Genomic DNA, 15025 nt, shown 5'->3' with positions numbered 1-15025 from the left:
GACAATACATTACAATGTTTAGTTTGATGAGTTGAATACTCTGGTAAGTGTTAAAACAAGGTAATGACCAGGTTATTAGTGTGAAAGTAAACCTACTTACTGTACAGTGAAGTCGGTTAGGTGAGGTGCCGCTAAACTCCACGAGTGTATGTGTGAGTATGACTTGCCCATGTGCTCACCATGATTTTGGGAGGAATGAAGTCATCTCCTTCACAGGCCAGCCTCTCCAGCTCTTTCTCCTCTTCCCAGTCCACGTCATCATACTCTCCCTCATCCAGAGTCCCAGAGGACGCCTGCAGATCTCCACCTGAGACAGAGAACCAGAAAAAGCCAGACACAGAGACACAGAAAGACATAGGTAGAGACAGACAGAATGAGGGTAAAGATATAAGAACTGTAGCCTGTGATTTCCTGCTGTTTAAAGAAGCAGGTTGCAGTCATTGAAGCCTTCTAGTGCCTGTAAGAATAATAGAAATGACAACAAAAACAATAAGATGACCAAGTCCACTTCTGTACATGGTGCCTATGGACGGGTGCGGCTCAGAAAACTGGAATTTTCACTCATTGTCTATACCGCTTTATCCTATATACAGGGTCGTGGGGGGCCTGGAGCCTATCCCAGGAGACTTAGGGCACGAGGCGGGGTACACCCTGGACAGGGTGCCAATCAATTGCAGGGCACACACACACACACACATACACACACTACGGGCAATTTGGGGAACGCCAATTAGCATAACCTGCATGTCTTTGGACTGTGGGAGAAAACCGGAGTACCATGAGGAAACCCTCCAAGAATGGGGGGGACCATGCGAACTCCATGCACACAGAGGCGGGAATCGAACATGGCCGGGAATCAAACCCACGAACTGGTGGTGCAACCAAACTGGAATTTGTACAGGATTTAAAATCAAACCCTGAAATACCATAAGGAGAAACTAGCCACATTAGTTTACAGGCAATATTGAGTTTTATAAAGCATTACACACTTTTATAACATTAGTAACATAAAAAAAAAAAAAATCAGCAAGGCAAACAGCAGACTGATCACCCATGTCCTATATAATACAGTATAGAACACAAAGACAGATGGAGTATGGAGATGAGATATGAAATTACACACACATACACTCTCATCTCTCACATGCACACACACATGCATAGATGTGAAAACAGAGACAGTAACTGTTACAGTGAAGTGACACACACACACACACACACACACAAATGGCCTGCTACAGGAGTTTGTGTGTGAAAGATAGACTGCTATGAAGCATGCAGGTCCTGATGCTAGTGCTTGTGTACACACGCTCCTGCACAATTTGGAATTTACACTGCTGGTGTAGGTCTGTGTAGGTGAGTGTGTGCACACTCACTGTCTCTGGAGTCGTGAAGCGAGTCTGGCTTGATGGGTGTTGGGTCACTCCAGGAGCGGCTGAAGCTCTTCGCTTTGCGATCGGCGAATGCTAGTAATGGAGTGGAGGAGCAGAGCATCACACATGCTGCCGTTCACCTCAGACACACACACACATCGCACTCATCTCGCTGTCACTAGAACGGCGAGAGTGATGCGCACTGATCCGTCTTTCTATCGAGCTGTCAAGCTTTTTAAGTGGCTGCTTGGAATTTACATCCAAAGTCTTTGAGTCTTTGGTAAACAACAAGAAGCGCTATTTTCATGTAGGGGCGAGTGATTTATTGGTAAAGGCTTTCTGGAATTAACATCAGAGCATTTACCATCTGTCAGGGGACGAGTATTTTCAAACGCAAATCTGTGCAAGGAGTTTGTTAACAACTTAAGGCACATCATCAGAGGCCAAACTGTATTTTTTATTTACTGACAGTAACAAAGCACTAACGATGGAGATATCTTCACCTTACCCAAGACTACACATGTTAAAATCTGTTTATGAGGAACTGGTATTAAAAATGGTATTAAAAAATCATAAGTGCATCAATATAAAAGGGGCGTTCGGGTCATACTGGGACAAAAGACTTCAAGTATCAGCTTCCGTACAGTCCTGATCTCGCTCCATGCCATCTTCACATGTTTAAGACAGTAAAGGAGTTCCTGGAAAGCTAGCGTTTCAGAAATTAACCAGGTAGCTCCAGCGTACAGAGAAAGCTTTCTACCTTGATGATATCCAAGCACTAGTGAAACGCTGGGATAAGTGCATTAGTGTGGCAGGGGATTATATGGAACAATTATAGGAGTTTTTACTCTCATAACTGTATTCTGTTATTCTGTTTAATCAAAAGTCCTGGCTTGACTTGAATAATCTTAGTAACAAAAATAAATAGTGGTACAAATTAGTACTCTTACATTAAACTTATTTATTCATTCATCTTCTGTACTGCTTATCCTGTACGGAGCGCCAATCAATCACAGGGCACACACAAACACACGCTCATTTAAACAGTATTTGTGCAATTTGGGAACGCCAATCTGAATGTCGTTGAACTGTGAGAGAAAACCCACCAAGTACGGGAAGAAGATGCAAACTTCTTGCACACAAAAACAAGGTGGGAATCAACCCTTGACCCTGTAAGTTTAAGGCAACAGTGCTAACCACTGAGCCACCGTGCCGCCCTATCTAACTCATTAAATGGAATTACAGTATGTACATTTACAAAGTTAATTTTTTTGTAACCGACATAAGTTAATCTTACATAAAGCCAAAATATTTTTATATTTTTAATATTTTATAATATCTACAATCTAAAATCTAAATCTATAATTAAAAATTTGACATGGATGCTGAATTAAAAGTCAAATACAAAAGCAAGACTCGAAAGGTAATCTCAGCACACCTACTGTAACCACACCAAATTACAGCAGTAAATCCTACTCAAAAACACAACTAATCTACATGCCACGCCCTCCTATCCTTGCAACTTTTTCTTTGTTTGCGTTATGACTGCGGAAATTGGTCTGGTGTCAGGGAAACGACAAACATAAACATACAGTAGTGTTAATGCGTGAAAATAAATTCATCTATTTATTTTCAGACTTTGTTTCAAGCAACATGTAATCTGAATGAAAACGATAAAAATGGCCACAATTACTGCAAACACACACACACCCACGCCCCCACACACACACACACCCGGCAAACACATTACTTACTTTGGGCCTTCATCCTCCTGCTGCCCACCATCCGCAGGTGTTTCCGGAAGTTTCTGAAGCGCAGAGGATTCAGTGAGGATGAGAGGGTTGAAGAGACAGATAGGTGAGAGAACAGAAAGAACAGTAACACCAACGCACACAGAGAGAAGACAGAAGCAGAGGAAGGTTGATAGATGATTCATTCAGATGTGATCCAGTTACTTATGATGAATGCAGGAGGATGAGTGTTTGAAGTTACAGAACAGATTCGAATCCGAGTTTACATGTGATTTGATAGTTACTGGAGGAAGGAAAAAAAATTGTCCAGTCAGATTTTTATTATAGGCATGTTAACAAAAGCTGTAGCAACCATGTAAGCGACTTTAGGCAGTAATCTGTTCAAGGGATAGTTTGGGTTTTTCAAGTCCGTCTTAAATCAAATCTGATTCACACATAAGTACATTGCAGTAGGGCTTGAATGTAATACATTGTACTTACTTTCTGGAAAATGTAAGTGTTCAGACTGGAATACAATTCCAGAAACTGGGTAAGACAATGCAGAAGGTGTACAGTTGCAACCATGGCCATGAATTGCTATATTTGGCATTCCAGATGATTTAGTTCCATTAAGTTCTGCACATAAATGTGTTATTACATTCTTATCTTTGTTGGCCAGGCGCTTCATACTTTTACCCTAAAGTCCATTAAGTGTTCCTCCATCTCTCTGTGGATAAAAGATTTTCAGGATACACAGACCCTTCTGAACTGGGGAGCGTGTTTTTGGTTTTGTCTGGGGTTATCTTTACATTTTTCTAGAGACTAGAGTTTCTAGAGTGGAGGCCAGTGGTGACCGTTGTATTCATTCCCATTTGTACAATCGTTATAGGACCTCCGATCAACATTCACACCAGTTAGCCTAATCTGCATATTGTTGGACTGTGGGAGGAAACTGAAGAGAACCCGGAGGAAACCCAACATGCACAGTGAAAACATGCAAACTCCATGCACACAGACCCTATGCGGGAATCGAACCCAGGACCTGGAGGTGCAAGGAGACCATGCTAACCACTAAGCCACCATGCCGCTAAATGAAGATTGTTCAATAAAAATCATTTGCAAAAAAAAAAATGGCTTATATAAAAAAAGATCCTAAGCAAATAGTCCTTTGCAGCTGTGATGTAGCTTTTTTATTCCTAACCTTCAGCATTAAGATTTTGCTTTATGGGCTTTATATACCCTCTTTAAATAATCACCTATGTTACTATAAGTCAAATAATAGATTTTTTCTAATTCTTGTAAACAACCATAACACAAAAGGTGGGATTTGTCTGAAAAACTCATTTTAACATCCTAATACATGTATTAATGCCAGAAAGAGTGTTGTCAATTTTACTTTAAAAAATTTTAATTTCATTTTAATATTTTGATCATGGGCATCATTGTATCATCATTTTTGTAATTCAAACCAAGAAAAAAAATTTTAACCTATTAAACACATCCTGGTTGTATGTGATTCGGACCAAGACAAGACAAAGTCTGACTGACATTCCAACAGCTCAAGCACTGCCAAATGCTTTGGCAATGAAAAGCGGTGATAGATTTACAAAATCCCTTCTTCAGTGCTGAAAGTTAATAAATAGAATTTGGAGAAGGAAAAAAGCCCACTTCACCAACATGCTGTCTCGGTAGCTATCAATATCACTTCCAAAAATAAGACAAGCCTCATGGCTGTTAAACACTGCAATCAATCACAAACTTAACCTTGGTCAACTGCTACTGATGATCCATTCACAATAATGTCCACCCAGTATTTAGTATTTTAAGAAAAACAAATCGATTTCGACAAAGCATTTCAATCTTTCTTTTGCGTCATTAAATGGTCAGACAGAAATCACTGCATACCAAATACTTGAGTTATTTACAGCATCTCGTTCATACAAATCACAAAAAAAATTCTGCCTCGCATAAATCTTCATAAAAAGTGTTTCTTTTTTTTTTGTTTGTTTGTTTTGTTTCAGTGTCCTGAAAAGGCTGTTAAGAGCCATCGACCATCACAGTGACAAATATGCCTTGTCCAAACCCATTCTATCTACCATGTCTTGATTTTAATTTCTTTCAATGCTGCCTGGCAGGTATAATGATCAGACAAACACAGATACACTTTCCCTTGTGACTCCTGATCTTAATCAAAAAAAGCCAAGTTGCTCAGTTTTCTCTGCTTTCTCTCATATCTCTCCCACTCGATCTCCTTGCTATCCATCTCCATCGGTTTTTGTTATTATCAATACAGCTTTTGTACACAGACAGACCTAGATTTCAGATAACCCTTGTCTGTACACTAGTCCTTTTCCTTGTCTTCTTTTTTAAGCAATTCTAAATATATGTAATGTAAATATACAGTATTATCAAAGATGTCCAGTTAACTGCAGTGCCAACATTTTCCTGCAATCTCACACTATTTTGATAATGGAATGTGCATAAATGCATTAACGTTATTCACGTAATAACAGTACATGTTGTGAGAATGGTGCAAATGCCAAAAAATATTTTTAATCAAGTATGCTAAATATTAAAAGATGAAAGATGATGATGATAAAAAAAAAATAATCAAGAACTGCATTGTGTGATGTGGTGTAGTATGAAGCCAAGTTAACATTGTCCGATTAGGTATGAAGTGCGTTCAAGTCAAACCGAGACTTGAAAATTCTCATTAAGGCATAAAACTAATTTTGTTATCCCAGTTTAATATCAATGAACTGTTCAAGTCAAACAGGGATTTGTGATAGAATTCATCATATGGTTGATTAAGTTTTAGGAAAGACTTTAATTATAGTACAATGATGGGACTCCTAGCCGCAGTAAAATATTTCAATGGTAGAAACATTTTAAAGAAGGCCAAGGGGGCTCGGAGCCCACTACAGTTGTTCCCGTGAACACTCACATCTGGCTGTTGGAACTGTACAAACAATCATTTACGAACAACACTTACAGGACTTTGAAAAAACTTGGCTGGGAGTTATTGCCACGTCTGCCGTCAATTACTTTACTATGAGGACATCTGGGTTGCTAACGTTATTAGGGCTTTACTGGGTCCTGAAGACTTTTCCAATAGTTCTGTAGGTGTAAGGGTTAACCCCTAGAGGGCGCCAAAGCGCCCAAAGACTGGGTTTGGTTATGTTTTGTTTGTAGTTTGTTTTAGTTGGACTTCAAGTCCCAGACTGCACCTCGGTCAGGTGACGTAGGCATTCACCTGAACCGAGGGAAGTAATTAAGTTTATTATAAATAGCCTGACTGAAGTTCAGTCAGGCGTCTAGCTTTTGTTGCCATTTATAGACTTTATGTCGGTGTTTGTTTTATGTGTTTATGTTTAATAAAAGAACCTGTGTTGAAACGCCAGCTCGCCTCCTGCGATTATGCCACCCAAACACACACACCGAGGTAAGAAGCGTGACAGAAAGCTAGACCGTATAAGTGGCATAGCGGAGGTCGTTTCCCCGGATGTTTTTTGGGGGGGCGCTATTACCATCTCGTCCGAGCTGGCGGAATGGATACAGGACAGCGAGGAGCAAGGACAGAGGGAGCTGTTGCAGAGCTGGGAGGGCTGCAAGCTCGCCGAACCGGCGGACTGGCTGGGAGACAGCGAGGAGCAGCGAGAGACAGACGCGCGGCAAAGCTGGGAAGGCTGCAGGCTCGCCATCCGGCGGACGCCGTTTAGAGGTGAGGCAGCCGAGGGAAACAAGTTCCCACGCTCCGACGAGGAAGTACGGGCCAGGGAGGTCGGGTACATCGGAGGCGGACGGGAACAAGAGCCCGAGGAGGAGCGAGGTAAAAAGGAGGATGGGACCCGGGAACTGCTCAAGTTCTGGGCAGAGGTGAATGGGGAGCGCATTCGGGGCCTGCAGGAGCAGGTGGAACAGCTCCAACACCTGCTCATCCGACTCCACGAGAGCCAAGCAACAGGCTCTGAGCCTCCTCCTTCTCAGCCTCTGCCCAAAACAGAGGACGACGTGCTTCCGCCACCTCCGCCTCTCTTCCTCGTTGAGGACGCGTTTCCTCCACCTCCGCCACCTCAGCACGACGCGGAGGACTACGCGCCGCTACAGTACGGCGACGAGGACGCGTTTCCTCCACCTCCACTGCTCGGCGTAGAGGGTGACGCAGCGCTGCTGAACAGCGACGACGACGCGTTTCCTCCTCCACCGCAGCGTGAAAGTGGGGAGACAAGGAGCAGCCTGGAGAGCATCGTCCCTCCTCCGCCTCCCGGCTTTGAGGACGTCGCCCCCGCTCCACAGCAGCCCTGTGTAGCGCACGTCGCTCCAGCTCCTCAGCCCGGCGGCGAGGACGGCATGCTTCTTCCTCCGCCTCCCGGCTTTGAGGACGTCGCGCTTCTTCCTCCGCCTCCCGGCTTTGAGGACGTCGCGCTTCTTCCTCCGCCTCCCGGCTTTGAGGACGTCGCGCTTCTTCCTCCGCCTCCCGGCTTTGAGGACGTCGCGCTTCTTCCTCCGCCTCCCGGCTTTGAGGACGCCGCTCCAGCTCCGCCGCCGCCCAGCTCAGCGCACGCCGCTCCAGCTCCGCCGCCGCCGCCCAGCTCAGCGCACGCCGCTCCAGCTCCGCCGCCGCCGCCCAGCTCAGCGCACGCCGCTCCAGCTCCGCCGCCGCCGCCCAGCTCAGCGCACGCCGCTCCAGCTCCGCCGCCGCCGCCCAGCTCAGCGCACGCCGCTCCAGCTCCGCCGCCGCCGCCCAGCTCAGCGCACGCCGCTCCAGCTCCGCCGCCGCCGCCCAGCTCAGCGCACGCCGCTCCAGCTCCGCCGCCGCCGCCCAGCTCAACGCACGCCGCTCCAGCTCCGCCGCCGCCGCCCAGCTCAGCGCACGCCGCTCCAGCTCTGCCGCCGCCGCCCAGCTCAGCGCACGCCGCTCCAGCTCCGCCGCCGCCCAGCTCAGCGCACGCCGCTCCAGCTCCGCCGCCGCCGCCCAGCTCAGCGCACGCCGCCCCAGCTCCGCCGCCGCCGCCCAGCTCAGCGCACGCCGCCCCAGCTCCGCCGGCGCCGCCCAGCTCAGCGCACGCCGCTCCAGCTCCGCCGCCGCCCAGCTCAGCGAGCGCCGCTCCAGCTCCTCAGCCGCCGCTGAGCGCCGCTCCAGCTCCTCAGCCGCCGCTGAGCGCCGCTCCAGCTCCTCAGCCGCCGCCGAGCGCCGCTCCAGCTCCTCAGCCGCCGCCGAGCGCCGCTCCAGCTCCTCAGCCGCCGCCGAGCGCCGCTCCAGCTCCTCAGCCGCCGCCGAGCGCCGCTCCAGCTCCTCAGCCGCCGCCGAGCGCCGCTCCAGCTCCTCAGCCGCCGCCGAGCGCCACTGACATTGCCCCAGCCCTGCTTCCGCCGTCAGGCTGTGGGAAGGTTGGCCCAGAACCGGCTCAGCTACAGCGGAGCATGGGAGATCATTTTAAGCAGGCAGTGCGGCTCTGCTCGCGGGAGGGGATCGACTGCCTCAGTGTTGCGGGTCCAGACCGTTACCGCTGGGGTGGGAGTCCGGGACCTCCGGTGTCGCTCCGGAGGAGCGTTTTTAAGGGGGGGGTACTGTAAGGGTTAACCCCTAGAGGGCGCCAAAGCGCCCAAAGACTGGGTTTGGTTATGTTTTGTTTGTAGTTTGTTTTAGTTGGACTTCAAGTCCCAGACTGCACCTCGGTCAGGTGACGTAGGCATTCACCTGAACCGAGGGAAGTAATTAAGTTTATTATAAATAGCCTGACTGAAGTTCAGTCAGGCGTCTAGCTTTTGTTGCCATTTATAGACTTTATGTCGGTGTTTGTTTTATGTGTTTATGTTTAATAAAAGAACCTGTGTTGAAACGCCAGCTCGCCTCCTGCGATTATGCCACCCAAACACACACACCGAGGTAAGAAGCGTGACAGTAGGACATCTTCTGCTATCTGTGCCATCTGTAAATACCTATATAAACTACAGCTGGAGCTAGCGGCAGACCTCCTGATGAAGACGATTAATGAACACCTTCTAACTGAACAAATTCAAGAATTTAGCTTTCTTATTAATTTAGCATATGAAAAAAAAACAAATGAAAATGATTTGTAAACATTCTCATAACTTGAGATGATGTTCTACTGGCAGACATTCTAATGTTGTTTCTTTCTAAAAATAAAGGTGTGATGTAAGCAAAATTCTCATCTAGAAGCATAATAAAATAATACTGCTATTCTGCTTGGCTAATATGAAATTGCAATCACTCCACCGCAGTGTTGCACAGCAACCTAGCTGTTAGAGTAGCTCATTCCTTTTTCCAACTTGAACACTCTCGTGATATGGTCATCTATAGTGATTGAAAACTACAGTGATGTGGAGATTTTCATGTCATCATGCATTTCCTCTCTGTGTTCATGTCTATACAGTATAAGCAGGACAAGGTGCCAACAACACTATAAACATCGACAGCACTGCTTTTTCTTTTACCCTGCTGGTGTGTTTTTATTAATTCCTTCTTTCTTCACCTCTGTTAGAAATTATGATAGGTGATGAGCAGCACGGATCTTTAACACGATTCAAAAATAGAAAGCTCCTCAAGAAAGCCAGGTATTTTAAGAAAGTTTTTAATTATATGCTCTAATGATCTGTCTGTGACTCTGAAACAGACTGTGAGTGTTTAAAATAGAGAAATGACTCAGTCTTTCTGCTTGAGTGTTTCTGACATGTTCATTGTTTGCTACCATGAAGTCTTGAAATAAAGACAGCCTTTATTTACACACATTCAGACTACGCCTATTTCAGTTTGTACGCTTCGGTTCTGTGTGTATCTTTGTGCATGTTAAAATGATGCGTTGCTAAAAAAAAAAAAAAAGCATGTATAAAAACTGAACAAACTCTTTGTGATTTTCTGAAGAGCGGTATTAAAGCTTAACTATGTGGTTGTCACTATCCTGGCAGGAGCTGACTCTACCTAAACCTGTTATTTCATAAATAGGCAAATGGGCAGAACAATCAGAGCCTGGCTATTGTTTGGAACAGCTAGCTAGCTTAGCTTTAACCACTTTAGAATGTTTGATAAGCTAAAGCTAAGCTAGCTAGCTTGTGCTTACGTACCCTAATTACCACAAGCTAGCTAGCTTAGCTTTAGTCACCTTAAATTTTTTGAAAAGCTAAGCTAGCCAGCTTGTGCCTACTTACCACAGTTACTAAGCTAAAAAAAAAAAGTGTTAGGTGGCTAAAGCTAAGCTAGCTAGCTTGGTAAATGTGGTAAGTAAGCGCAAGCAAGATAGCTTAGTTTTAGGTATCAAGAATGCTAAGGCTAATGTTAATTTATTTGCAACTGTTATTTTGAATTTAATTAAACTTCATGAACTGCACTTCATCATTCCAATTAGCTGGTTACCTACAGTAAAGTCATTCAGAGAACACAGCTAGCAGTTTGACACCTGCACTGCAGCTGCCCCTCAAATCGGTAACACCTCATGTAATTTGTGTAATTTTATGGATTAATATGTTTTTAACTGATAAGTAACATAAAAGAGAGAGAAGAGGAAAGGCAAGAGTTTAGGAGTGATGGTAGGGACTTTAAATGTTGGGACCATGACAGGGAAGGGAAGAGAGTTAATTGATATGATGCAGAGAAGAAAGGTGGATGTACTGTGTGTCCAGGAGACCAGGTGGAAAGGTAGCAAGGCTAGAAGCTTAGGATCAGGGTTCAAATTGTTTTACCATGGTGTGGATAGGAAAAGAAATGGAGTAGGAGTTATTCTGAAAGAGGAGTTTGTAAGGAATGTTCTAGAGGTGAAGAGAGTATCAGATAGGGTGATGAGTCTGAAGCTGGAAATTGAAGGGATAATGTTCAATGTTGTTAGTGGTTATGCCCCACAGGTAGGATGTGAGTTAAAAGAGAAAGAGAAATTCTGGAGTGAGTTAGATGAAGTGATGCAGAGAATCCCCAGAGGTGAAAGAGTGGTGATTGGTGCAGACTTCAATGGACATGTTGGGGAAGGGAACAGAGGTGATGAAAATGTGATGGGCAGATTTGGTCTTCAGGACAGGAATGTAGAAGGACAGATGGTGGTGGACTTCGCAAAGAGGATGGAAATGGCAGTGGTAAATACTTTCTTCCAGAAGAGGCAGGAACATAGGGTGACATATAAGAGTGGAGGCAGAAGCACTCAGGTCGACTACATCTTGTGTCGACGTTGTAACCTGAAAGAGATCAGTGACTGCAAAGTGTTGGTAGGGGAAAGTGTAGCCAGACAACACAGAATGGTCGTGTGTAAAATAACCCTGGTGGTGAGGAAGGTGAAGAGGACAAAGGCAGAGCAGAGGACAAAGTGGTGGAAGCTGAGAAAGGAAGAATGTTGTGAAGTCTTTAGGGAGGAGTTGAGACAGGCTATGGGTGGTCAGGAGGTGCTTTTAGTTGACTGGACAACTACAGCCAATGTGATCAGGGAGACAGGTAGGAGGGTACTTGGTGTATCATCAGGTAAGGGGAAAGTGGACAAGGAGACTTGGTGGTGGAATGAGGAAGTCCAGGAGTGTATACAGGGAAAGAGGCTAGCTAAGAAGAAGTGGGACACTGAGAGGACTGAAGAGAGTAGACGCGAGTACAGTAAGGTGAAGGTAGAGGTGGCAAAGGAAAACGAAAGAGAACAAAGAGTAGAAGAGGTGACTGTTGTGGAACAGGAAGTAGCAAATATTGGTAGAAGTGAGGTGAGAAGGGCGTTGAAGAGGATGAAGAGTGGAAAGGCTGTTGGTCCTGATGACATACCTGTGGAGGTATGGAAGTGCTTGGGAGAGGTGGCAGTAGATTTTTTGACAAGTTTGTTTAACAAGATCTTGGAAAGTGAGAGGATTCCAGAGGAATGGAGGAGAAGTGTATTGGTGCCAATTTTTAAGAACAAGGGAGATGTGCAAAGCTGTGGCAATTATAGAGGTATAAAGCTAATGAGCCAGACAATGAAGCTGTGGGAAAGAGTAGTGGAAGCTAGGTTAAGGGCAGAGGTGAGCATTTGTGAGCAGCAATATGGTTTTATGCCTAGAAAGAGTACATCAGATGCAGTATTTGCTTTGAGGATGCTGGCGGAGAAGTACAGAGAAGGTAACAGGGAGTTGCATTGTGTCTTTTTAGATTTAGAGAAAGCGTATGACAGGATGCCAAGAGAGGAGCTGTGGTATTGTATGAGGAAGTCTGGAGTGGCAGAGAAGTATGTTAGAGTGGTGCAGGACATGTATGAGAGCTGTAAGACAGTGGTAAGATGTGCTGTAGGTGTGACAGAAGAGTTTAAGGTGGAGGTGGGTCTGCATCAAGGATCGTCTCTAAGCCCCTTTTTGTTTGCTCTGGTGATGGACAGGATGACAGATGAGGTAAGACAGGAGTCCCCATGGACTATGATGTTTGCAGATGACATTGTGCTCTGTAGCGAGAGCAGGGAACAGGTGGAGGAAAATTTGGAGAGGTGGAGGTATGCTCTGGAAAGCAGAGGAATGAAGGTTAGCCGCAGCAAGACGGAATACATGTGTGTAAATGAGAGGGACCCAGGAGGATCGGTGAGGCTACAGGGAGCAGAGGTAAAGAAGGTGCAGGATTTTAAGTACTTGGGGTCAACGGTCCAGAGCAACGGAGAGTGTGGAAAGGAGGTGAAGAGGCAGGTACAGGCAGGTTGGAATGGGTGGAGAAAAGTGTCAGGTGTGTTGTGCGATAAAAGAGTATCAGCGAGAATGAAAGGAAAGGTGTACAGGACAGTGGTGAGACCAGCGATGCTCTACGGCTTAGAGACAGTGGCGCTGAAGAAAAGACAGGAGGCAGAGTTGGAGGTAGCAGAGCTGAAGATGTTGAGGTTCTCTTTGGGAGTAACAAGGATGAATAGGATTAAGAATGAGTTTATCAGAGGGACAACCCATGTTAGATGTTTTGGAGATAAAGTCAGAGAGGCCAGATTGAGGTGGTTTGGGCATGTTCAGAGGAGAGATTGTGAATATATCGGTAGAAGGATGCTGAGGTTGGAACTCCCAGGCAGGAGGTCTAGAGGAAGACCAAAGAGGAGATTTATGGATGCAGTGAGAGAGGACATGAAGTTAGTTGGTGTGAGAGAAGAGGATGCAGAGGATAGGGTTAGATGGAGGCAGATGATTCGCTGTGGCGACCCCTGAAAGGAAACAGCCGAAAGACAAAGAAGAAGAAGTAACATAAAAATTCACCACATATAATTGTCATAAATGGAAAGTTTTGATATGCAGACAAAAAAAAGGATTTTCTGTAGTAAATTTGGGCTTTTTACTATGGAGCTCTATAGTGGTTGACTCACTTTTGGAGCCTACTGGTCAGTCAAGGAACTGCAGGGTTTTGTCTCTTCCATGTTTTGTACATCCATTGTACATTGTTTTTTGTTTCTTTTTTTTTAGAAGCGGAGGTTGCCCCTTGGTTAAAACACAAATGTAACAAACAAATATGAATTAGATCCCAGAGCCTTAACCTTAAATGACTGGGTACATTTATATACATAGTCCCATGCATATCTTAAATGTGTCCTGAATTTTTACATTTGCATTTTTATTTCCCTAAAGAAGACAAATACTTTATCAACAAGAGATCTTATAGAAGGAGCTTTTTTTTTATGTGAACTGCAAAGAGCAAAGAGACACACCACATCAATTTATCCCCACTGGCAGGCATTTCAACAAAATAACACCTTTTACTATTCTGGACAGTCGTTGTTAAGCTCTGGAAAAGCGTCAGCACTCTCCCCTGGCCTTTAGACACACTGTTAGCGCTCTGGCACTTCACCATGTTTGACATATCTGCAGCACTATCAAAAAAAAAGTCAACTTCATGAGTGACACATGGATGTTCCACGGATAAAAATTTCAACACACTTCTCTATTCCAAAATAGATGCAATAACCAAGCCAAGACCAAGATCTGTAGTTGAAGTGAGAGAGAAGAAATGTTAGTGCCAGCACAAAAACAAAGCAAACAGATAGTAACTGATAATAATAATTGAGATTTCTAAAATTACTGGAATTGAGACAAGCTTTATTAAAACCTATAGTGCTGAAAAATCATATTTAAAGAAGAAATGTGGACAAAACAATATATGAATGACCATTATCAAAGATCACTTAAACACTTTGTGAATTTGCATCAATAAATAAAAATGACAGTATATATCACAGCTATGTTTAATAGTGAAAGTAAGAACAATTTGATGAAAACTCATAGGATTGGGACTAAACAATGTGTGCCATAATAAAACCATTTGTTAATCAGACTAATCAAAAAAAAGGTGTCAGTTTTTAATTTGGAGCTATCGAAAAAGATCATAAGGTCTGTTGAGTCCAGACTGATCCTATTCCAGGATGATACGTGTATTAGGGTAAGAAGGGAAGCACATGAAGCGATGCACAATGCACACTGTACAAGCCTCTGGAGGCAGTGTTATGATCTGGGGTTGCTTCAGTTGATCAGGTCTAAGCTCACCAACGTTATGGGGCACATAAGGACAGCTGATGATCGGAGATCTGTACTGCATTTTCAGGTTATCACATCTATAGAGTTGTTCTTTTCTGATGGCATGGGTGTATTCCTTTACTTAAATTGTAAGAGGGGTTCTAGAAGCATGAGAAATCATTTTCATACATGATTGGCCCCCACACTGTGCAGCACAATCAAAGCTAAATGCAGTCGAGTGAAATATTAAAACATGCTAGGCAGTGTATCTGCAACTCTGGAAAAACATACTGTGTGGGATTATATATCATGAATAGAAACATTTCCCTAATTTAGAGATTTTAATAAGAATCATAATTACAGTGAGAAATATTTTGTGTTCTTACAAAGAATCATCACAGTCAAAAGGACAACGGGAAAATACAGAGACCAGCTCCTTTAAAAAAAAAATTCAGTTGATTTTAATGTAGAATTTTTTGAGGAATACAAGTTTAT

At 44.4% G+C, this 15025-nt stretch overlaps 1 protein-coding gene across 1 annotated transcript in view; it reads right to left on the bottom strand.

The window, feature by feature from the left end:
- The window catches only part of nsmfb (NMDA receptor synaptonuclear signaling and neuronal migration factor b), a 59806-nt gene that overhangs the window by 17207 nt on the left and 27574 nt on the right, over nt 1-15025 (bottom strand). Inside the window, exons 7-9 of the mRNA XM_053481407.1 lie at nt 3128-3180; nt 1377-1466; nt 180-307 (exon numbers count right to left, since the gene is read on the bottom strand). Coding sequence (XP_053337382.1) covers nt 180-307; nt 1377-1466; nt 3128-3180 — 271 coding nt within the window. The remainder of the gene's footprint in view (nt 1-179; nt 308-1376; nt 1467-3127; nt 3181-15025) is intronic.

The sequence above is a fragment of the Clarias gariepinus genome, chromosome 21, assembly GCF_024256425.1.
Source record: "Clarias gariepinus isolate MV-2021 ecotype Netherlands chromosome 21, CGAR_prim_01v2, whole genome shotgun sequence".
In the NCBI taxonomy this organism is placed as follows: domain Eukaryota; kingdom Metazoa; phylum Chordata; class Actinopteri; order Siluriformes; family Clariidae; genus Clarias; species Clarias gariepinus.
Note: the sequence above shows the minus strand (reverse complement) of the source record. Positions and strands in the feature narration are given on the sequence as shown.